General features: G+C 35.8%; 1 protein-coding gene across 4 annotated transcripts; it reads right to left on the reverse strand.

Moving 5' to 3' along the window:
* Positions 1–1,022: 1,022 nt before the first annotated feature.
* Positions 1,023–9,703, reverse strand: nipal3 (NIPA like domain containing 3). Of its 4 annotated transcripts, none has more exons than XM_074659905.1 (12): positions 9,482–9,703; positions 7,096–7,164; positions 6,582–6,753; positions 6,400–6,459; positions 5,918–6,063; positions 5,220–5,316; positions 4,895–5,030; positions 4,626–4,714; positions 4,384–4,447; positions 3,918–4,012; positions 3,141–3,263; positions 2,816–2,957 (listed from the first exon to the last, which is right to left on the reverse strand). In XM_074659905.1, the coding sequence occupies exons 1-11, from the start codon at positions 9,506–9,508 to the stop codon at positions 3,190–3,192; spliced, it is 1,029 nt and encodes a 342-aa protein (XP_074516006.1). In that variant the 5' UTR covers positions 9,509–9,703; the 3' UTR covers positions 2,816–2,957; positions 3,141–3,189. The 4 variants fall into 4 exon arrangements, with proteins under 4 accessions (XP_074516003.1, XP_074516006.1, XP_074516007.1 ...); XM_074659906.1 differs by having other exon boundaries at positions 2,835–2,957; positions 3,179–3,263; XM_074659902.1 differs by lacking the exon at positions 3,141–3,263 and having other exon boundaries at positions 1,023–2,957.
* Positions 9,704–21,689: the final 11,986 nt, after the last annotated feature.

Below are 21,689 nucleotides of genomic sequence, written 5' to 3' on the forward strand. Positions count from 1 at the left end.
TTGAAATAAATGGATATGTAAGTAAGTAAAATAGTGTGTTTTATCTGCTGTAGAGATTCAGAACGTGTCTCTTTATCCTGCATTATAATATGTATGAGCATCCTCCTGACTAAAACCTGAATGAGTATAGCTCACACACCTCAGCTCTGCATGCATACCTGCCTAAATAAATAATAAATAAATAGTAATAAGTCACAACAGATTGATGATAGTAGAAGTAAAACGTTTTTCAATTGATTAAGACATACACTTTGCATGTAAATAAGGTGCCAGAGTGCATCAAAGCATCAAAATAGAGCTTGTTTATAAAAGAAATTCACCCTTGACCCCCCTACAGAGGTCCAGGCTTGTTTACTTGTATGGTCCATCATCTGTTGAGTATTAAACATCTGCATGACTGTATGGGTATTGAAATAAATAGATATGAAAGTAAGTAAAATGTGTGCTACTGTAGGCTATGTAATGTTTTTTTAAAAATAAATAATTATGAGAGGGGTGCCCTTTTTCCCTCTTGAATGTAAAGTTGAATTTCAGTACTTAATGTTTTTTGCAATACTTCATTTTTAAGCAACATGAGGCGACAGGGTTTAAAAAAAAAAGACAGGTAGGTCAATAGGATTTTTCACGCACCAAATGGATTATAGGATTATAATGACTCCACAAACACTGTTAAATTAGTTAAAGTGTTGTTTTATGGCCACAGAATAAATAATCATAGCTTCCATAGACTTCTTAGACTGCAGTGGTGTGCAGTTTCTAAGGTCGTAGATCACCTCTCAAAGAGCTGGAGGTTTTCCTTCCAGTAGAATATCCTATGACGCAGTTTATGACTGTACTCTGATACTGCAGTGTGTTAGTCCAACCTACTAGAAGAGTTCATTGTTAGGACATTTAAATAAGCAGTTATGACAGAGAAGCTATTATATCTAGTGAGTGACATCATTTCAACGCCAAACGTGTTGCGAACCTTGCACACCTTTCTGTAAATTGTGACCAACCAAAAACACCAGAACTAGGTTACATTAAGTTTTAAGACACAAGATTGCATTTAATTTACAATGGGAAAAGTTTGACTTTTACAGCATCATTTCAGGTTACATGACAGTTTTAATAACAAGACAGTTGGTTTTAAAGTGATGTAATGATGAGTTTATACACACAACAAACCACAGGCGATATAACCAAAACAAGTATGTACTGAATACTGTGGAAAGGCTCTCTGCGTTATTAACACTGTAAAAATGAATTGCCACATATGTAGAGGTGGAGTGTATCCAATGTATGCATGCATTCATTCATTATGGAGTATTTAATCTACAGCTGCACAATTATGGCCTACTGCAGTTTTCAAAAAGAGGAATGAGGAGGAAATCACAATATTTGTTGTGTGTCAAAATACCATTTTAAATTGAATACTGTGGGGCTGCAGATATCTCCTGGCCTACACATCATACTCTACAGACTTTGTTTGGTACAGATCGCTGCAAAAATCACACCATGATCATTTTAATGTTTTTCAATGAAAATGAGAATAATGATGTAAAAATGATCATTCCCTCTAATATCAGCAATCATATCGCAATATCAGTGCAAATAATCACAATTAGATATTTTTACAAAATCGCGCATCCCTAATTTAATTTAATTTAATCATAAAACGCTTATTTGCTTATTGCTGGATTATCTTTCAGCGCGTAAAATGTTGATGGGACGGGTACATTTTAAAAAACATTGTGCCACAACAACATGGTCATTTTTCCAACATTAACTGCATACTTTTGGTTTCATTTCTTGATTTGTTTTGTCATCAGAAACTTCATCAAACAAACAAGGCATCAGATTAAAGAGGCCAAAAACTAAATTTAGACATATTCTTTCTACAGTAGATTTTTCATACTTCACAGTGCACATTTAAATAGATTATCAGTTATTTCAAATGTGATTCACTTCCCTTCTATTTAGAGTCATCCAAAGTGCAGATTACAGTTGCCTTTTTATAACTGAACTGCTACATGATGCTTCACTCACTTAAATGGGTTATGTACCGCCTTACAGTAATGTATCCAGTGTACAGCTACCTTTTGAGGCACACTAAAAGTTAACTTGAAAATTAATAAATACATTACAATAAATTAGAAGACTCGCCCACACTGTTTGGTCACATCAGGAAAAGTACAATACAATGAATTCCCAAGAGCAAGAGGCAAAATTGTGGAGTGAAAACCGCTCCTATAAGAGAGAGAGTTAGAGGCAGATATTCAAAGTCAAAAAGTTCGTTGGCAAGTCTGTAGCTACATTATATAACTTTGAGGACAGTTGAGGAGTACTTCACAATCCTCAATGGAAGAACAGATCCCTGTATGTTCCCATTAATGAGCGAAAAAATTGCTTAACGGTCATGGAAGTGAGTCCTGTCACAGGGTGAAGGGCAGTACGCTTCAAGGCACAACACCAACACCATCTCTGCTGTCGCATTAAGCCATGTTTGTGAATCCACTACAGCGTCCAGCAGCTTTGGGTTTCTTCTGTTAATTTTTGGAATGAATACAGCTGACATCTTCTCAAAAATGGTTTTGGTTTAGAGATCTCAGAAAGGAAAGCATGTGAAGAGGAGTGTAAGGCAGTGTAAAACACCCAGTGAACCCCCCCCTACTGGGCTGGAGGTGGTGTATATGTGACAAAAACTGAACCCATCTTGGCCTTTCAAGGTCCTTGAATGTTTGTTTATAGTTGAATGGATGAAAATATATGAATAAAAAATACTTGGTTTTAATCTCCCTTTAGGTCAGACAGGCCATGAGATGCATAGGTGGATCTGGAGACGACTGGAGATTGTCTCAGGTTAACTGGTAGAGGAGCAGGAGCCACTCCATCGTTGTTGACCAGAGCTCCATAGGAGAAGGAACCATTGGAGTCCGGCTGGACAACCAGGCCCTTGTCATGAATAGTCGGAACACCTGATGATGGAAAGGACAGGTAGGATAAGGTCCAAGTCAGGAAATGCGAGTTAAAATGATGCAACGCAAAATAGTGTATTCATATTTAGTGTTTAAAAGTAGACCAGGAAAGTTTAAAACTTTAAAAATGAATCATTCAGATCAGTCTTGTTTATTGTAGCCACACTTTTTCGTTTGATTTACATTAGGTGTGTAAAAATCTTTAACCCCAAGAGACCCACATAGACCAGTTTTAGTCTTTTTTAGGGGGATACAGGGGAGGCAGCTGGTCAACAGTATATGTCACATAGAAGTGGTTTACAGCATCTGAAAGCACAAGTTGTTCAAGTCATAAATCAGAAATAAACATGCAAAATTAATTGTAAAAGTGTATAAGGGCTACGAACATTATGATAGAAGTATATGATGGCCATTCCCATGCTATTATGTCTCATAAGTTGTTGCAGCAATTTTTGGGTTGATACCATTTGTTACACAGATTTGGTGCTAAATTTAACCATTTTTTTACCACTCGAGATTTGATGAAAATGATCAATAATCCCTCCAAAATACCACATTGAGACACCAAGACCTTGAGGAACACCATAGAAAAAGCCATGCTGTGATTTTGTGTCAAAACCTTTTGACATTTATCTGCGATTAGATGGCGAGTTCTAGAAACTGTTCAAACCCCCTCATTGTCAATCTACCTAGGAAAGCCATTCATCCTCTGAATGCCCTAGGTCTTTAGTTTGTGGCTGTAAAGTTTCATGAGGCTGTGATTATCCTAGAGGTCACCACAGGCCATGTTATACAGTGAGGAACAAAATAGCCTCACTATATGAAATGGCTACTATGGGGACTGAGAACTGAGAAGAACTGAGCCCTCTATAGCCTCTTAAAAACAGTACTGTCAACCCCGCGGCTCTAGCTAAATAGATACAATTTTCAGTATTTACTGTATGTAAAGTTTATACAAACCATTAGCCACATCCATAGTGACATATGGCTCAAAGGTCTTGGCCTTTTTCCTGTTTCTGGTGATGAGAAAGACCCCAAGGAAACAGAATGCAGATCTGTACGAAGCACAAAATATTTGTACAATATTTCAATATAAGTCTTCACATATTCACTTCAAATGTCTGTTTTCTAGGTTTATTAGTGTTTGGCTGTAGCATTACAAATAATGCCTTTTTCACAGCAGACATTTTGACTTGTAGAAGGTAAAGCACAGGTGTGTGACTAATAACATCCACGATGGCTCTGTCCTATTCACGTGTCCCAGTGAGCCATGACAGTGAGTCAGCATGCACAATTCCAGGACACTGAAACTGAAGTAGCTAAATAAAATTCAGCTATTATTGTTTTTACTATTTAAACCTGTGCTTTTCCTACGGTGTCAAGTCAAAATGTCTGTCAGAAAGGCCTACGATGGAGGATCACTCACCCCAACAAAAACATGCAGATGTGAAGGGCGTCTTCATTCTTGAACTCTACGTAAAACACAGCGCCTGAAAACCAGAAAAGAAGAGATGAGCAGAGATTTCCAACTCTGCTAATCAGGCTCCTGGGCACAGCTCTTTTTCTATTACGCCAGGCGGTGATTTGCATACATTGGTCAATACAGGTCCGATTGAAAACTACCTGTCAACAGAAAATTAGCAGCAAAGAATCACATAACAAACTCACCAGCTATGATGGCTAAAACGGTGGAGAGGATGTAGTTGACACTGGCAATCAGAGAGGAGTCATACAGCTGACAAGCTTGGGAGAGAAATCTGAAAAGGCAACAACACACAAAAAAATGGTAAATAGCGACCATTTAAAAAAAACTTAGAGGCCATGACTTAGTTTTGTTCACCCGTAGAGAATAAAAACTAAAAAAAGCAAGCCAAATAATGTAATTATTAATTAATGTAATTCTTTACCATCCCGACCTACTGACCACCGTCACTCACCTGGCCTGGAAGACCACTGAAGCCACCATGCACACAAGCATGACACTGAAGATCGGGTAGTCCAGCTGCATGGAGCCCTCGATGCTCAGAACCAACATGCCTGACACCGCCTTCACCGTGATGACTGTGATTGAGCCTGTGCACCACAGTTAAAAAAAAGAAAAAAAAAAGCAGTTAAATACTGAAAAAACAAGAGACAAAAAAATTGTCTCACAACAGCTGAGGTGCATTTTGAACATTAAAAACGTGTATTCTAATAAAGTATGGTAATAGCTTGACTTCATAGATGGTATTAAATTGACTGGCTTTAATGCCGGAGACTCACCCAGCAGCGCGACCAGCATCAGAATAATAACGAGGTAGTTAGCTCTGCGCTGTTTGTAGAAGTATAAAAGCAGGCAGAACGTGATGATCTCCAGGAGCTGTCAATAAGGGTAATAGCAACAATAAACACCAAATTAATATCAAAACAGGAAGCACTGCAGTCGTTGCCAGATTACAGCCAGAGTTGAGAAGACCAAGAACACCATTTGTAGAAATACAAATGACAAACTAACTTTTACAAATGTATTTATTCATTTTTGCATTTATTCTTTAATTATTTATGTATTTTGCATTCAGTTCAGTTTGCATTTTTATTCATATTTGCATTCATTTTTTTAAATTATTTTTATATTTATTTTTAAATATATGTATTATTTATGGAGGCATTTATTTATTTATTCCTGCACGATTTTCCCTTAAATAAATAAAAGGGGAAATTAAACAGAATAGCAAATAAATAAGGGAATTAATCTGAAGATAAATAAATACAGTTTTACAAATTAAAACAGAAATATCAATTTATGTCACATTTGATCAATTAATTAATAGCTACATTTATTGTTAATAATATTTTTGCTACATTTAATGACATTTATTTATTTATCGAGCAATTTATCTATTTATTTTTTTAGTTATTTTATTTTATCTGTCCTCCATACCTTGTGCTTCTGAACATCAGTAAATTAAAATATATCTTACCAGGTACAAGAGAACAGGCAATCCAACAACGTGCGTCACAATGTTCTCAGCTTTGAGTTTTTCATGAGAGTTTGGTCCAAATGCTACAAAGAGGAATGTTCCTCCTATGGTCAGGATACAGCCCAGGAAGGACAGCCCATAGCGCCCTGAAATAACATAAAAACGACATGCTTTCAGTTCCAGTGAAGTAGGAAACGTGTTAGCATGTTTAGTATAACATGATATAGTAGAAAGACTATTAGACATCACAGTGAAACTCAACTACTTTTTTTACAATTTCACTTTTATGAGGTCTTAAAATATAACAACAAAATATGGCCTGTACATGAACAAACTTTTTCATTATACTGTAGCAGCTGACTGAGCAGGCAGTATGTAGTTTGTCAAGTTTGGCACGAGTCTGATTAAACATTTGCATACAATGGCACAAATTCCATATTTGCATGTGAGTGTCTTCAGTTACAGGCCTATGCTCAACTTACTTGCAAAGTCCTTTGGCTTCGATTTCTCGCGCAGAAAAATAAGCCCCAAAATTGAGCTTGCTGAAAACAAAAAGAAAAAAGCAGGATGTTAACACAAATGTTCCTTTGACCTTGTTTTCACAATCATATTAGTGATTATCTCCAAACATCTACTACTAAAACATAAGAGAACAAATACTCACTAAGGACAGACACAGCGTTTAGAGGTGCTATGAGGGTGAGGGGGGCGAAGGCGTAAGAAACAAAGTTTGCTCCCTCCCCAAGACACGTCAGTACAAACCCAAACCACCAGGTTTTGGTGAGGTAGAAGGCACGCGGGTCCTTGGTTCCTGCCAAATTCACATGGCTGAATTTCTGTGAGTGAAAGGTGAGCAGTTAACACAGTGTCACATGGGTAAACACAGAGTCAACTGCAGTATACATTGCTTACACAAAGCAAACAAATAGAGTAGACCAACCAAATAATGGAGGCAAAATTGGTTTGCAGAAGAGATATTATAATGTTTACACAAGAGGACATGATGCACAGAAATTAGAGACAAAGAACTATTCCATATAGGAGACATAATAACTTTACTTTTAAAAGGGACTGTTTGTAACTTCTTACACGCATGAATCACCCGGGTCGGTGTCCCATGCGCGCAAAAAAATAAGCACATTTAAAGCAGTTTTTGTGGAGGACAGAGGTGTCTGTACCTGAATATTTAAGGAGATGCTGACAAGCACATTTCCAAAAATGGCAAGTAAAGTCCCAATGAGATTATCCTAAAGAAGAAAGACAGAAACATGTATTAATTTAAGTTGTTAGACAAAATTATACGTACAAACTATACGTACAATTTCTTATACTTAGTAAAAAAACATTATTTCACGTTGCTATGTAACATTATTTCCATTCCATCGGCATCTACGTTATCTGTTAAGTACTATAACTTTGTGGTATCTTTCAAAATTTAAGATTCAAGAGTTTTATTTGCCATTTGCACCTATAAATACATTGGAATTCTGAGCAGCTTTAAGAAAAGAAAGAAGGTAGAACAGGCACAAGGTAATTACAGTACAAAATAAGTAGCACATTCAACTCAACACAATAAATAATTAAAATATATAAAACGCCCTCAGTGTAGTCAATAAATAAACTAAACTACCCTCTGCATAGGAACGATACCCACAGCATACAAATATACAGTAAATAAATAAATACTTCCAAAACTGAATACAAAATAAATGCAATAATAAATAAATACATTTAAAAATGTATAAAAAATAAATACACAAATAAATAAATAAATTATTAAAATATAAAACGCCCTCAGTGTAGTCAATAAATAAACTAAACTACCCTCTGCATAGGAACGATACCCCCAGAATACAAATATACAGTAAATAAATAAATACTTCCAAAACTGAATAAAAAAAAATGCAAAAATAAATAAATACATTTAAAAATGTATAAAAAATAAATACACAAATAAATAAATAATTAAAATATAAAACGCCCCTCAGTGTAGTCAATAAATAAACTAAACTACCCTCTGCATAGGCACGATACCCTCAGAATACAAATATACAGTAAATAAATAAATACTTCCAAAACTGAATACAAAATAAATTCTAAATAAATGCAAAAAAAATAAAATAAAATAAATACATATAAAAATGTATAAAAAATAAATACACAAATAAATTATTAAAATATAAAACGCCCTCAGTGTAGTCAATAAATAAACTAAACTACCCTCTGCATAGGAACGATACCCACAGCATACAAATATACAGTAAATATATATATATATATATATATATATATATATATATATATATATATGCTCCATGACCATGTTATAAGAACTTGTAGCTCTCATAAAAACATTTTGAAAAATAAATAATTAAAAAGAAAATAGGTAGAAAAGGCACAAGGTAATAACAGTACAAAATAAGTAGCACATTCAACTCAACACAATAAATAAATAAATTATTAAAACATAAAGCAACCTCAGTGTAGTCAATAAATAAACTAAACTACCCTCTGCATAGGAACGATACCCACAGCATACAAATATACAGTAAATAAATAAATACTTCCAAAACTGAATACAAAATAAATGCAAAAAAAATAAAATAAAATAAATACATATAAAAATGTATAAAAAATAAATACACAAATAAATTATTAAAATATAAAACGCCCTCAGTGTAGTCAATAAATAAACTAAACTACCCTCTGCATAGGAACGATACCCACAGCATACAAATATACAGTATATATATATGCTCCATGACCATGTTAAAAGAACTTGTAGCTCTCATAAAAATATTTTAAAAAGAAATAATTAAGAAAAGAAAATAGGTAGAAAAGGCACAAGGTAATTACAGTACAAAATAAGTAGCACATTCAACTCAACACAATAAATAAATAAATTATTAAAACGTAAAGCACCCTCAGTGTAGTCAATAAATAAACTAAACTACCCTCTGCATAGGAACGATACCCACAGCATACAAATATACAGTAAATAAATAAATACTTCCAAAACTGAATACAAAATAAATTCTAAATAAATGCAAAAAAAATAAAATAAAATAAATACATATAAAAATGTATAAAAAATAAATACACAAATAAATTATTAAAATATAAAACGCCCTCAGTGTAGTCAATAAATAAACTAAACTACCCTCTGCATAGGAACGATACCCACAGCATACAAATATACAGTATATATATATATATATATATATATACATATATATACATATATAAACTATAGTTTAGTTACAGTCCATATATATATATATATATACAGTCCATTCAGTTCAAGTGTATTGTGTGTGTGTGTGTGTGTGTGTGTGTGTGTGTGTGTCAACAATGTTATGGAGGTGAGGGGTATTTGTGTTCCTCTTTAATGTCCTTCAAAGTATTTGCTCCAATATGAAGTTTTAGACGTGAAAAGACACAGAATTCAGATACATAAAACATCCATTCAAGTGTTTAACACCTGCCACGGGAAGACAAAGTGAAACTAAAGTCATTAACAGATGTTAAACAAAGTAAAGAGCCGTATGTCAGTCAGCGTCTCACCGTGTAGGAGCCTCTGATGAAATCCATCCTGTTCGCCTTCACTGGCTACTTATTAATCATCAGCATTAGTCAAACATTCAAATACCTGATGTTTCATCTTGTCGCTGTGACATTGTGTGTTTACCACTCATCTGTTTTGGTGTTTATCTGGCTTTAAGTCGAGGAAGACACCATCTTTAGGACGAGGAGCATCAAACATCCGGGTTTGATTCGTTTCAAGCTACGCCTTGACGCATGACGCACGACGCACAACGCTCTTACGCATGAATGACGTCACCGTTGATAGAGAGGGTGATTTATTTATTTTAATTAGATAATTAGATAGATAGATAGATAGATAAATAGATAGATAGATAGATAGATAGATAGATAGTAACTTTATTGATCCCGAGGGAAATTCAAGTTTCCAGCATCACTGTGTGTCATTAACCAGACACCTGGGATATATCCAAATCTAATTATTATTATTATTATGGTACCCAGGCAAAAACATTATTTTACATGCACTGGTCAATTTTGAGATTTTTTTGCTTCCATAACATGTCTTCTTTCAGACTGATGGAAAGAAAACATCCAAAATACACATCTAAGTGTTTATTTTACCACACTTTGTCTATTTGTATCTGTAAATTTCTCCTAAATTCACCAAAAGTTGACATTAGATAATGCCTCATATGCATATTTAAACATACAAATTTCAGAAAACTTGTAATTCAAGAAATAATTTTCCTAATGTAAGTAATCAACTGGAGAAGTTATTTATTAGTTCAAAATGTTTACCCTATTCACCTGCAGTGCAAAATGTATGTAAATTTACAATACATATCTTTAAAGGTCGTTTTCTCAAAATGAGTTTTTTCTCATACTGCGAGTCAGAAATCTCCACATAGGTAGCGCTTACATACACCAAACTTTCCAGTTTCATTCCTATCTATATTCTGAAGGTTTTTACAGAGGGGCTTGTTCATATATTTTCATAGCCTGATTTATAGAACATTTTATTCCTAAAAACATGGAGGAAATGGATTTTTTCTATGGGTGTTGACAGTATTTTCTGATTTATGGAGTGATAAAAAGATATATTCCCTCTGTAAAAACTTTTGACTCTAATATGTCAACAAAATGAAACAAGAATTTTGAACCTGGCTTTATCCAATGTTTAGATTTCTGTTCTGGAAATGTATGCAAATTTGCATATATTTCATAAGATAATGCTTCATTTGCGTATTTAAACATCAAATTTCAGAAAACTTGTAATACAAAAAACTATTGCCTTAATGTAAGTAATCAACTGGGGAAGTGTCTTGGTGATATCTATTCGTTAAAATCTTTACCCTATTCACCTGGGGTTTTGTCCCCTTAAGCCATTTATATCCAGTACAACCAGACTACGTGTTCCTGAATTATGTAACATGTAGAATGATTATTCATCTCTAAAATAATATTTATCTGAATGTATGAATGAAAAGAACAATAATGATTATGTCACCATAGCATCATAAAGTATTATAATCCTGACTAACACTGATGGTATGTTTCCTCTTTTGTGTCATTGCTGCAGTGAAGGAGGGACACGGTACAGTAACAGTACAGTACGTCAGCAACAGTGTTTCTATAACAGGAGCTGTGACAGAACCAAAGGTAGGTCAATGAAGGGTGTTAACTATTATGAGTGTAGAGGTTTTTTTTTTTCTTCTTCATATTGTTAAAGCAGATAGAAATCACACGCAGCTGATCTGTCATTGTTTCCACTTGCAATATTGGCAAGAAATATGGCAAAATACAGTAGCTCTGAAAATACCAGTGAGCAGTGTTTTAAGTTTTCCATGTATCACTGTTTTTTTTTAATAGGCAAGATTGAACTTAAACTAAAGCTGGCACATTAAAAATGTGTAATACATGTGTAATAGTCAAGTCTCAGATGTTAACTTGATAACATGAGCTTTATATGAGGCAAAATTAGCTCTTTTTGACACAAACTCTGAAATAGCATTCAACCTTCACATTTCATTTGCTAACCAGCAGAGGGAGTGAAACACCACAACTTTTTGCTCAAATTCCCCGTTGTCATTTGATGTTTGATTGACATTTAATTTTCCGCTCTTTGCCTGCAACAATCTGACACTGTCAATACCTGAATGAGCCATTTGAATGTGATATGAGAAATGGAATATGTGTTTTTGGCAAACGGTCTTGTTGTGCTTGTTCCTCGAGTGGATTACAGTTAGGTCTTGCTTGTATAATACACGGTATACAGATCTGTAATTCATAAATGCATTATGGAGCTGGTTTAATTATATAACAGCGTACTTCTGTACATTAAGGCAAGGCGTGGCAAGTTTATTTGCATAGCATCTTTCAACAACAAGGCATTAAGACAAGATATATAGTACAAGAAACACAAGGCAATATAAAAATACACAAAAATATAGGATTTAAAAAGAGTAAAATCAAATAAAAGATACAAATAAGCTAAGATAGAATGAAGAGTAGAATACAAATGAAGCTACAGTGCAGTGCGAGATATGAATATATAGTCCCAAATTCATAAAAGGTGGTGGCAAATTGAACAGTCGCAAATTAGTTTCAACGCCACTAATTTCTTTAATACATTAACGCGACTTGCGATTTTTAGGTTGTCAGTTTTAAAACTAGAGTGAAGACACTGGCATCATATGAAACTATAAAAAACCTAAGGAACCCATCGGTACCAACCATGTCATACTAGCTTGTCAGGAAGGAGGCTAAATAACTCCCCAAACTTACAATAAATTGTGGCTAGGAAAAACTGGCATGGCCATTTTCAAAGGGGTCCCTTGACCTCTGACCTCAAGATATGTGAATGAAAATGGGTTCTATGGGTACCCACGATTCTCCCATTTACAGTCATGCCCCCTTTATGATAATCACATGCAGTTTGGGACAAGTCATAGTCAAGTCAGCACACTGACACACTGACAGCTGTTGTTGCCTGTTGGGCTGCAGTTTGCCATGTTATGATTTGAGCATATCTTTTTATGTTAATTGCAGTACCTGTGAGGGTTTCTGGACAATCTTTGTCATTGTTTCATGTTATTAATCGATTTCCAATAATAAATATAGACATACATTTGCATAAAGCAAGCATATTTGCACACTCCCATGTTGATAACAGTGTTAAATACTTGTCAAAACTCCCTTTAAGGGACATTTTGAACATAAAAATTAAAAAAAATATGTTATTAATTTGCGATTAATCACGATTCAATATTTTAATCGATTGATAGCCCTAATAAAACTGAATGCTGCTTCTCCATGTTTGGTTTTGATTCTGAGGACAGTAAACTGATGAGGACGGTTCATATCAGAGCAGCAGCTCAGAAATGTATGTTGAACTAAACCATTAAGTGCTTTATAAACCAACAGCAGAAGTCAACCCTTTGACGCAGCGGAAGCCAGCGTGTCATTAAAACATAAACTCTTTTCGTTCCTGCCACGCCTGTTACGGTTTTAATGTCCTTTGCGACTTGTTGGAAGGAGACGTGGCATTATGGGCTGAAGATATTTATCACGCAGACACTGATTATAGCTTACAGTGTTTTGGTTTGGCGGAGGGGGGAGGCAGTGAACAGGTGCTTCTTCCTGCGGGTGGTAACAGGTGTGTGGATGCAGATGAAGGTTTTTTCCCTCTGCATTAATGTACGAATGCTATTTAAAGTGAATACACTTTTCAATTAACAAATGATCAAAGTATCAAGAACATAATGATATAGCAGACAAAGAAAAGATGGCATTCACACCTTGCGTGAGGATATTCATTTAAATTTATTGTTTGCTTTTCAGTTAACATAAAACTTGAGAAATTGATTTTAACGTTCACACATCAGAGGAGTTCTTGGATTTTTTTAGTTTTAATAAAAATTTAGTTGATTGAGTTTTATTAGTTTAGTTGTAATTTAGCTTTTCAGTTTAATTACAGAGCTATTACACAACTATGTGATTGCGATCATTATTTTAATTTAAAATTAACAAATGCAATAATGTGATAGATAATATATATACGGGTCTTTAAAATAATAATAATGATGGATTCAATTTAAAATTTACAAATGCAATTATGTGATAGATAAAGCTACACATAACTTTTAAATAATAATAAATAATAATGATAAATTTAATTTAAAATTGACAAATGTAATACGGGTCTCTTAATAACACCTCAAAATATGTAAAAGAAAAAGAAACTGGTAGTTGAAGAAAAGCTAATGGCATTTAAAGAAAATCTAATTAATAATCTGAATCCAACATGTTGAAAACAGTAAAAGAAGAAAGAAAAAAACATTTCCCAGTAAATTGAAGTCTGAACTGCAGTCGGGCTAAATGTGTACACAACACATTGAGCATCGACAGCATAATGATGATTTTAATGTCACTTCAGTATCATTTTTATCGTTTATTATCAATAAAAACTTGTTTATAATGGATTCAATGTAATGATTAATGTTTTCGCATTACAATTAAAAAACATCAGAAGCCCATTTGAAAGCCTCTTTCATGTTTTTTCTAATACAACTGACAGAAAAACATCATCGTAGAAAATTAAATTACATTTAATGGGCTTTTATGTCATTAAATATGCAAATGCTCCACAAAACATGATTTTGAGTAATTATCACACCCTCACACTGTTACTATTAAACAAAATATGACTATTTATCGTCCTTAACAGTTGAATGTTGGTGTATTTTTAATCATAAGTTGTAGGAGTTTTGTTATTGTCTTGAGCTCCTGCCGGGTCAGAAGTCTTATGAAATTAAAGGTGTGTCCCTTCCTCAGGGCATCAGGTCATCCTGCATAGTGGACAGACCTGTTCACTGCCACCTGTGTGTGTCCCTTTGAAGTCCCTGAGGATGAGTGAATTGATTAACAGGCTGATGTGTGGATGGATGCGTGGATAAAATAGTGGGAAAAGAAACACAGCAATTGAAAAAACACAGCAAAAATACCCTCTATGGTAGATAAAATCTGATAAAGTGTCCTCTACGGTGGCTCAATGTGCAAGAAAACGTGATAAGAATGCCCTCTAGGGTGCCCTTCATGCTAGAAAATATCCTATATGCTGGTGCCACACCACATGCAGTTGAAGGCTTCTTTTTTTTGCTGCTTTATGGTCTATTTGACTCTAAATGGGACCATAATTTACTAAATGAACATCATGCTGTATTGAAGAAGACTTGAAACTAGCGATTGAGACCATAGCTCATGTTTACAATGTTTACTGAGGTAATAAATCAAGTGAGAAGTAGGGTCATTTTCTCATAGACTTCTATACAATCTGACTTCTTTTTGCAACCAGAGGAGTCGCCCCCTGCTGGCTATTAGAAAGAATGCAAGTTTAAGGCACTTCTGCACTGGCTTCACTTTTCAGACCCCAGAGTTGTCAACTGGTTTTGTCCGACCAAAAGTCCAAAACCCAATAATGTGCAATGTTATAAATATATATAAATGATTAATTGACTTTCATAATAGTAGCGGGCAATCAACTATTTGTTTCACCCTGCTATTGATTTTTTTTAATTATCAATTAATCCACCTATTATTATCTTGACTGAACAATTAATCATTTAGTCTACAAAGTGTTAGCAAACGTCCGTCACAGTTTCACGTTTTGTTTCCTTTTTACGATCACAGGTGATTAAGAAAATCAAACAGTATTCACATTTGAGAAGCTGCAACTAGTGATTTTTTTTGCCATTTTTGCTAAAAATAAATTAATAAATAATGTAAAAAATTATCAAAAAATCTTGTATAGCCCAAAAAAGGAGTTTTTGTCTGTTGCAAGGTAGAGGTCATGGAGAAAACTAAGTCACAGGCTTTTTTGCTTCAGGTTACAAAGACGTTTTCGTTGACAGCTTTTGAAATTGGTTGAACTTTTACACCTGCGGCGCCAAGTTGAAGTGCTTTTGTATCCTCTAATTTACAGCTTTTTCATCTAGTGCATCCTATAATTTACATTTCTCACCTTCAACACCTTTTGTCGACCCACAAAAAGGAACAACACCGTAAAAGATGATATATTTTATAATTACTTTGTCTTTCCTATCAACAAAATATCTTTGCTTTCTGTTTCTTCTACCAGTTGCTTGGGATGCGTGGGCGACGTCCACCATCTCCAAAGGAATGCACGAACGTTAGCGTGGCCGTGTGTATTTAATAACTGCCAGGCCTGTTTTAAAAACCAAACAGACCAGCATCCATTTGTAATGACTGAAGAATGTATGTACGTTAGGCAGGAACAGGGAATGAAGGGGATGGATTCATGACTGTATGGCACCATGCAACAGGAAGTCATTTATCCTTGAGGTGATACTCCAACGTGAAGGAATGTTAACACGTTATAAAGTGGTGGTGGAAGAGCAGGCTTTTCCTAAATCCTCTGCGAGTCCAGGCTTGTCAGGAACATTTCTAGCGATGACTCCTAAGTGACAATGACAACACTAGAAATAAAGGCTTGATTACATATTTGACAATAATTGAGTACAGCTTGTGACTGTGGGTGTAATTTTGCATTGACAAATCATCCTACTATTGTGATTTTTGGGCATTTCTCCAGAACTCCGGTTTCGATGACATTGTGTGCGCTTTCAACCAACAGGATGGAGAAACACGTGTGACAAAAGACGTAGTCAGAATCTGTTTTTAGTCACAATAATAACATGGATTTCACAGACAGGTGAAAATGAATATCCAACAATGAGAAAAGTTTCATTCATTCTTATTCTTGTTTGCTTTGATGAGTATCTGGAGTCTCTATTGGGCCGAATGCTGGGAAGCAAATTGAATTATTGTAAAATTTCACCGGAGGACTCACACTTATCTTTGCCAGGGGTCTCCAACCTTTTTTTTCCCTCTGAGAGTTAATTCGACAAAATGAAAGTGGCCAAGACCTACTTATACCATCATGTTGTTCATCGCCAATAGCAGACATAATTTCTGTCTTAGTTTTATGATCCTTTAATAACGTTTCAGCCACCACAGTCACCGCCTCTATTACAATCCCGCCATAGGCGAAGGGCTTTTTGTGTTTCATTAGGATGTGCGGCACTAAACGACACCTCTGTTGCTTCTTCGTCAGTTTGGTAAACAGAGACTGTCGTCTTTCAAGCGTTGTTTACAGCTCCTTTACCTTCTCTGTTCGTAGACCGCTAGCAGCCAGAAAGTCCCATGAAAATTTGCCGTGGACTTGAAGTGGCGCTCACCTTTACATCTTTTACTGACTGACACACTCACACCGCAAATGAGACACCCACACTTGTCATTCACATTCTTGATAAAAAAAACTCTGTTACCCATTCCTCATGAATATAGTGTATTTTATTAACTGGTCTGCTTACATCACCTAATGTTACGGGTCATTGATGTAACCAAACTTGAAAGCAGCTTTACTCGTTTAATTGACATCTAATTGTCAAATAATCAGTATAATAATAATAGTTGCCTCTCTGTGTCGTTACACACACCTAAGTAACGTCCGTAGCTGCCAGTAACTCCTCACAGGACACTGATTGGTCCGTGATCTGACTTGTTGCACAAACGCATTACTTGAAGCCTAACAAGATGGATTTTCGTGTTCTATGTGATCCAGCAATTCTCGTGTGATTTCATGACATTGAGAGAATCCAGCTACCGTGCAAGGTAACTTTAATTCACCCGTTTAATATTTTCATATTATTACACTATTATCCTCTGTTATACCGACCCTCAGCCTATTTCATGATCAGTTCCCAGCTTTGTTAAAATATGCCTTTTAGCTAACTGAATCACTCCAAACTCTTTCCAATGTACATACAGATTCATGAAGGAGGAACGCGCAAAAACATCTGATTGAGATAATATCCTTAACAGCAAAACCGTGTCCGTCTCACCTCCCAGTAGCCCTGTGCATGCCCAGCTCAGTCTTTTGTTGCTCTCAGTGTCATACATGGCTATTACTGTATGTGGGAGAGGAGAATTACAGCGTGCTAATGTCTGTAATTAGGAACTTCTTTTGCATGAAAAGTTCACAAAGGCTCTAAATGATGTTTCTGCCTCGACTCCATTAGAGAGTGTGTCAGATGGAGTGAAAGTCATGAATAATTGGAATACGGATATATCATATGTGGTCCTTTAGATTGTGGTCGCATTATGCTGCCATTCATATTATGTGGCTGTCAGATGTCATATAATGTAAAGCCCTATTCCAAAATGAGACAAGAAAATGTGATTGTTTTATGAATAGTAAATGACTTCATTGATTAACACACAGACACTCACACCTTTTTCTTCCTTTAAGTTAAATTCAAGATGATATTGTTGGTATTTCAGATGTAATAAAAAAAGGTGATTATTCCCCCACGATATCAGGATTTTAGAAATTAATTCTTTCCATCGACAAAAAAGTTGTTACCACTTCTGACATCTTACTTTTCATACAGTATATGGTTTTCAAACTATTCTCCTTTATATTGTAATTATTTTTGTGGTCCGACAAAGTAGGAATTCCAGAGAATTGACAGCATATTTGTGACATGACACATTATTATGACTCATGGCTTCAGTAGTAGATGCGTGACTGCAGTCAACAAACTCACGAGAGAGTCAGAATGTTTCATGACGCATTAATACAACGCAGTTCTGCTTTCCTTCTGTTTCCATGCAGTGTCATCATGATTACGTAACATTTAAACATTTTACCCCTCTGTGTTTTGTATTCACGACACATAATGATCACAAATGTAAAATTACAGTGCTATTATTATAGATTTAATAGTAACTAGAAACCATCTTGCCATGGGATCACACCAGCTGCGACACCAAAATGGGACCAGGGACGTAAAGCCAAAGGCTCCTTCCCCACTTCCTACCCCCGTACTTCCGGCGCCCCTTGCTCTTACCACACCCATCTTCGAACTTGACCTTCTTTTTGATCTCAACAAAACACCTTTAAAGTTTCGTGACAAAGCGAAAGTGATCAGGAGCTACTCATAGCACCATGTTGTTCATCGCCAATAGCAGACATAATTTCTGTCTTACTTTTATGGTCCTTTAATAACGTTTTAGCCACCACAGTAATCACCTCTATTATTTTGTGTTTTGTTAAGATGTGCACCACTAAACGATGCTTCTTTTGCTGTGTTGGCCTTCTTCCTCAGTTTGGTAAACAGAGACTGTCGTCTTTTAAGCGTTGTTTTAAGCTTCTTTACCTTCTCTGTTCGTAGACTGCTAGCAGCCCGAAGTCCCGTGAAAAAATACTGTGGACTTTAGTTAACTTTAGTTAAGTTTTGTGACTCTATCGCGTTGACAAAATCTGCTTCTGTGGAAGTTCCTGCTACAGTTGGTGTCTCCAGGGCCACATTTTGCAATGATGACACAGAGACTAGGTGAAATCAACACCAGCGTCGCGGCTGGTAATTAAGTATAAGCAGTAGCTGTCAATTGCTGTCGGCGTCTTCACAGATATATATTCATATTGTCTGCTGACAGCATGACACATGGCCAATATTAGCTGACATGAAAGAACAATTAAAACTTGCCCAATTGAAACAAATCCCTTAAGACCGCTCTCCATTTTTCTCTCATACATGGGTTGGATGGCCAAGCCGACTTGTTTTGTTTCCGGTTCGCAACCTCTACTTTTTCTTCTTCTACTGTTTACTGGTGGAATACAGCCATGCGTAGCCTATAACGCTACCTTCTGACCAAACTCTGGAGACTAGTTTATTTGCTCCAAACCAGTTGATAGAAACGTGCCTATTTCGTATTTATTTATTTGCGACATTTCAAAACTTCGCTTAAAATTCACTTGACAATTGAATGGAAACAGGTCCAGTGTGACTTTTCCCTGGATACCAAGCTTTGACACAGTGACACATAGACAATGTTGTGAGAACCCACATTCAACACTGCTCATGGTCTGCAGCCTTTTCCTTTTCTCACCCGCAGTTATGAGAAGAGTAAGATAACACTTTGTTTCAACTATTGACCCCGACTCACTGTAAGCTATACGTTACTCACCTCAGAGTGTCGCAGTGTGTAAAAGATGAGGTGATGATTTCTTTTATTTCCTCTTTGGTTCTCAGCTGTATACTTTGTTGTGTTATTATGAGAAATGAATTTAATTCTGTTGCACTGTCTAAGTGTACATGAGTGTACATGATTCATTTCACTGATTTAGTCCAGTGTGCAATTATACATTTTGTTTCAGGCTGTTAGGCTGGCATGTTTGCATTATTAGATAATTAACAGTAGAGAAACAACATTAAAATGCTGCTTGCACATTAATGCATCAGTCATAATAATCCAATCATTTGATAATATAACTGGGCATACTTTTCCTTTAGTAAAATTTAGAACGCAGGATTTTCACACTGCCATTGTTATTATTACTAAAATAAATTATCTGAATAGCTCGTCCAACAGGACACCAGTGGTGTAACGCATGTTTCTGCAACTGTCTTTGTGTATTTACTAATGAGTGAGTACAAATGCATGAGAATTGCTCTGACTTGGAGTGAGGATGTGCAGGTTTGTGTGTGTAGGATTGCTCATGAAGATTGACCTTACAGTTGCTGCCTGCATGCTTCCTGACATTGCAGCATTGCAACGTGACACGAGACACTGCGCACAACTTTATCCTTTCTGCCACATCTCTTTCCAGGCCTAAAATAAATCTTTTTTGGGAGTGTTTGTGTGTGTGTGTGTGTGTGTGTGTTTGTGTCACAGAGAGAGAGAGAGAGAGAGAGAGAGAGAGAGAGAGCTCTCGTCTGTCTGAAACCTGAGGAGAAAGAGGAGAGCAGAGCAAACAAAAGCCTGTGTTTAATTTTCTTTTTTTTTTTGTCTGTTGTCTTTGGTTGTTCCTCCATATTTTTCAGCGCCCTGCAATCACGGCATCTTGTTAGCTTTGGATTCAGGTTAAACTTGTTGCAGGAGACGACAACTCCCTCCCTCCCTCCTTCTCCTCCTTCCTCCCCCATGCCCCCCCTCGTTCTGTCTCCTCCACCCTCCTCATCTCCTCCTCACATCTCCTCCAGTCTTCCATTCACACTTCTACCTTGATTTGCGTTTTCTTTTTAAACGAGTGACAAGCCGCAATTGTCTCGAAGGCATGACTGTCTCTCCCGGCCTCCTCTATTCATTCTTTCCTTCCCTTTCTCTCTCTCTCCTCTCCTCCCCCCTTTGCAACGGCAGGTGAATTCTCTTTCAGGAGGGACTAAAGTCATACAATAGCAGGTGCATGTCTGCCGGATGCGACTCAAAAAGACTGAAATTCGTCAATTAAAACAGTATTTCATTTAAGCTGTTTATCCCTGCATACATACATAATGTTCCCATTTACATGCTGATGACTGAACTTTACCTTAAAAGCTTTCAGTGATGTCAGACTGAAAAAGGCAGTGTGGAACCAACAGTCGCCTTTTTCAGTCTGATAATTAGTTCAGTGTTTGGATACTCGATAAATATTCTACCTGAAGCCCTATTCTGCTTTTTGACTGGACTTAAGGTATTCAGAAAATGTTGTTTATGTAGCAATTTCATATTCAAATATTGTCTCAAATGTTCAAATCAAAACATTTTAGTCCGTGTAAACATGGTGAGAAGATGACATTGCCTGCTGTCGGTTACTGCTGCAAATAAATTTACTTTACCTAAAATAAAAAAAAGAATATTTCATCTTTATTCACTCATTCTGTTGTTGGCACAGTTTCCGCACTAGCTGACACATCACTGATAATAACGGTCATTTCCTTGACAGTTGACACTTACTAAGAAGTAGTTCATACGGTTTGCAGCAATAATTGCTCTGCAATTTGAGGGCATGAATAACATGCAAATGTTCCATCAAGATGAAATGCTGCTTTTTTATCAGATTAAATATAATAATTGTGTAAAATCTATCATTATACCATTATCCATTTTAATTTCTACTCCTCTAAGGCCCAAACACCCAACAACACCAAGCTTAGTATGAGACGATGAATGTGATATGATAAATAAGAGACAGCATCCTCCGACTTTTGTATTTTATTATACAATTTATACCAGTTTCTACTTTAATTCTACTCAGTCAATTGCAAAAATCATACACAAAAACCACAGGGTTCAAATGGACCCAATTCAGGTCATACAGCACCAAAACAATACTGGTTTAAAAGCAGAGTGAGTAGGATTGTCCTATAAAACAATGTATAGA

This window comes from Sebastes fasciatus, chromosome 15 (assembly GCF_043250625.1).
Source record: "Sebastes fasciatus isolate fSebFas1 chromosome 15, fSebFas1.pri, whole genome shotgun sequence".
NCBI classification, from domain to species: domain Eukaryota; kingdom Metazoa; phylum Chordata; class Actinopteri; order Perciformes; family Sebastidae; genus Sebastes; species Sebastes fasciatus.

Excerpts from the sequence above, each read along its gene's own strand:
- nipal3 (XM_074659902.1), bottom strand. The coding sequence starts at position 9,508 with ATGGATTTCATCAGAGGCTCCTACACG. Across the intron at positions 5,317-5,917 it reads TGCCTGTTCTCTTGTACCTG|CTCCTGGAGATCATCACGTT; the intron begins GTAAGATATATT and ends CCTTATTGACAG. Across the intron at positions 4,448-4,625 it reads CGTTTTAGCCATCATAGCTG|GCGCTGTGTTTTACGTAGAG; the intron begins GTGAGTTTGTTA and ends TCTGGTTTTCAG.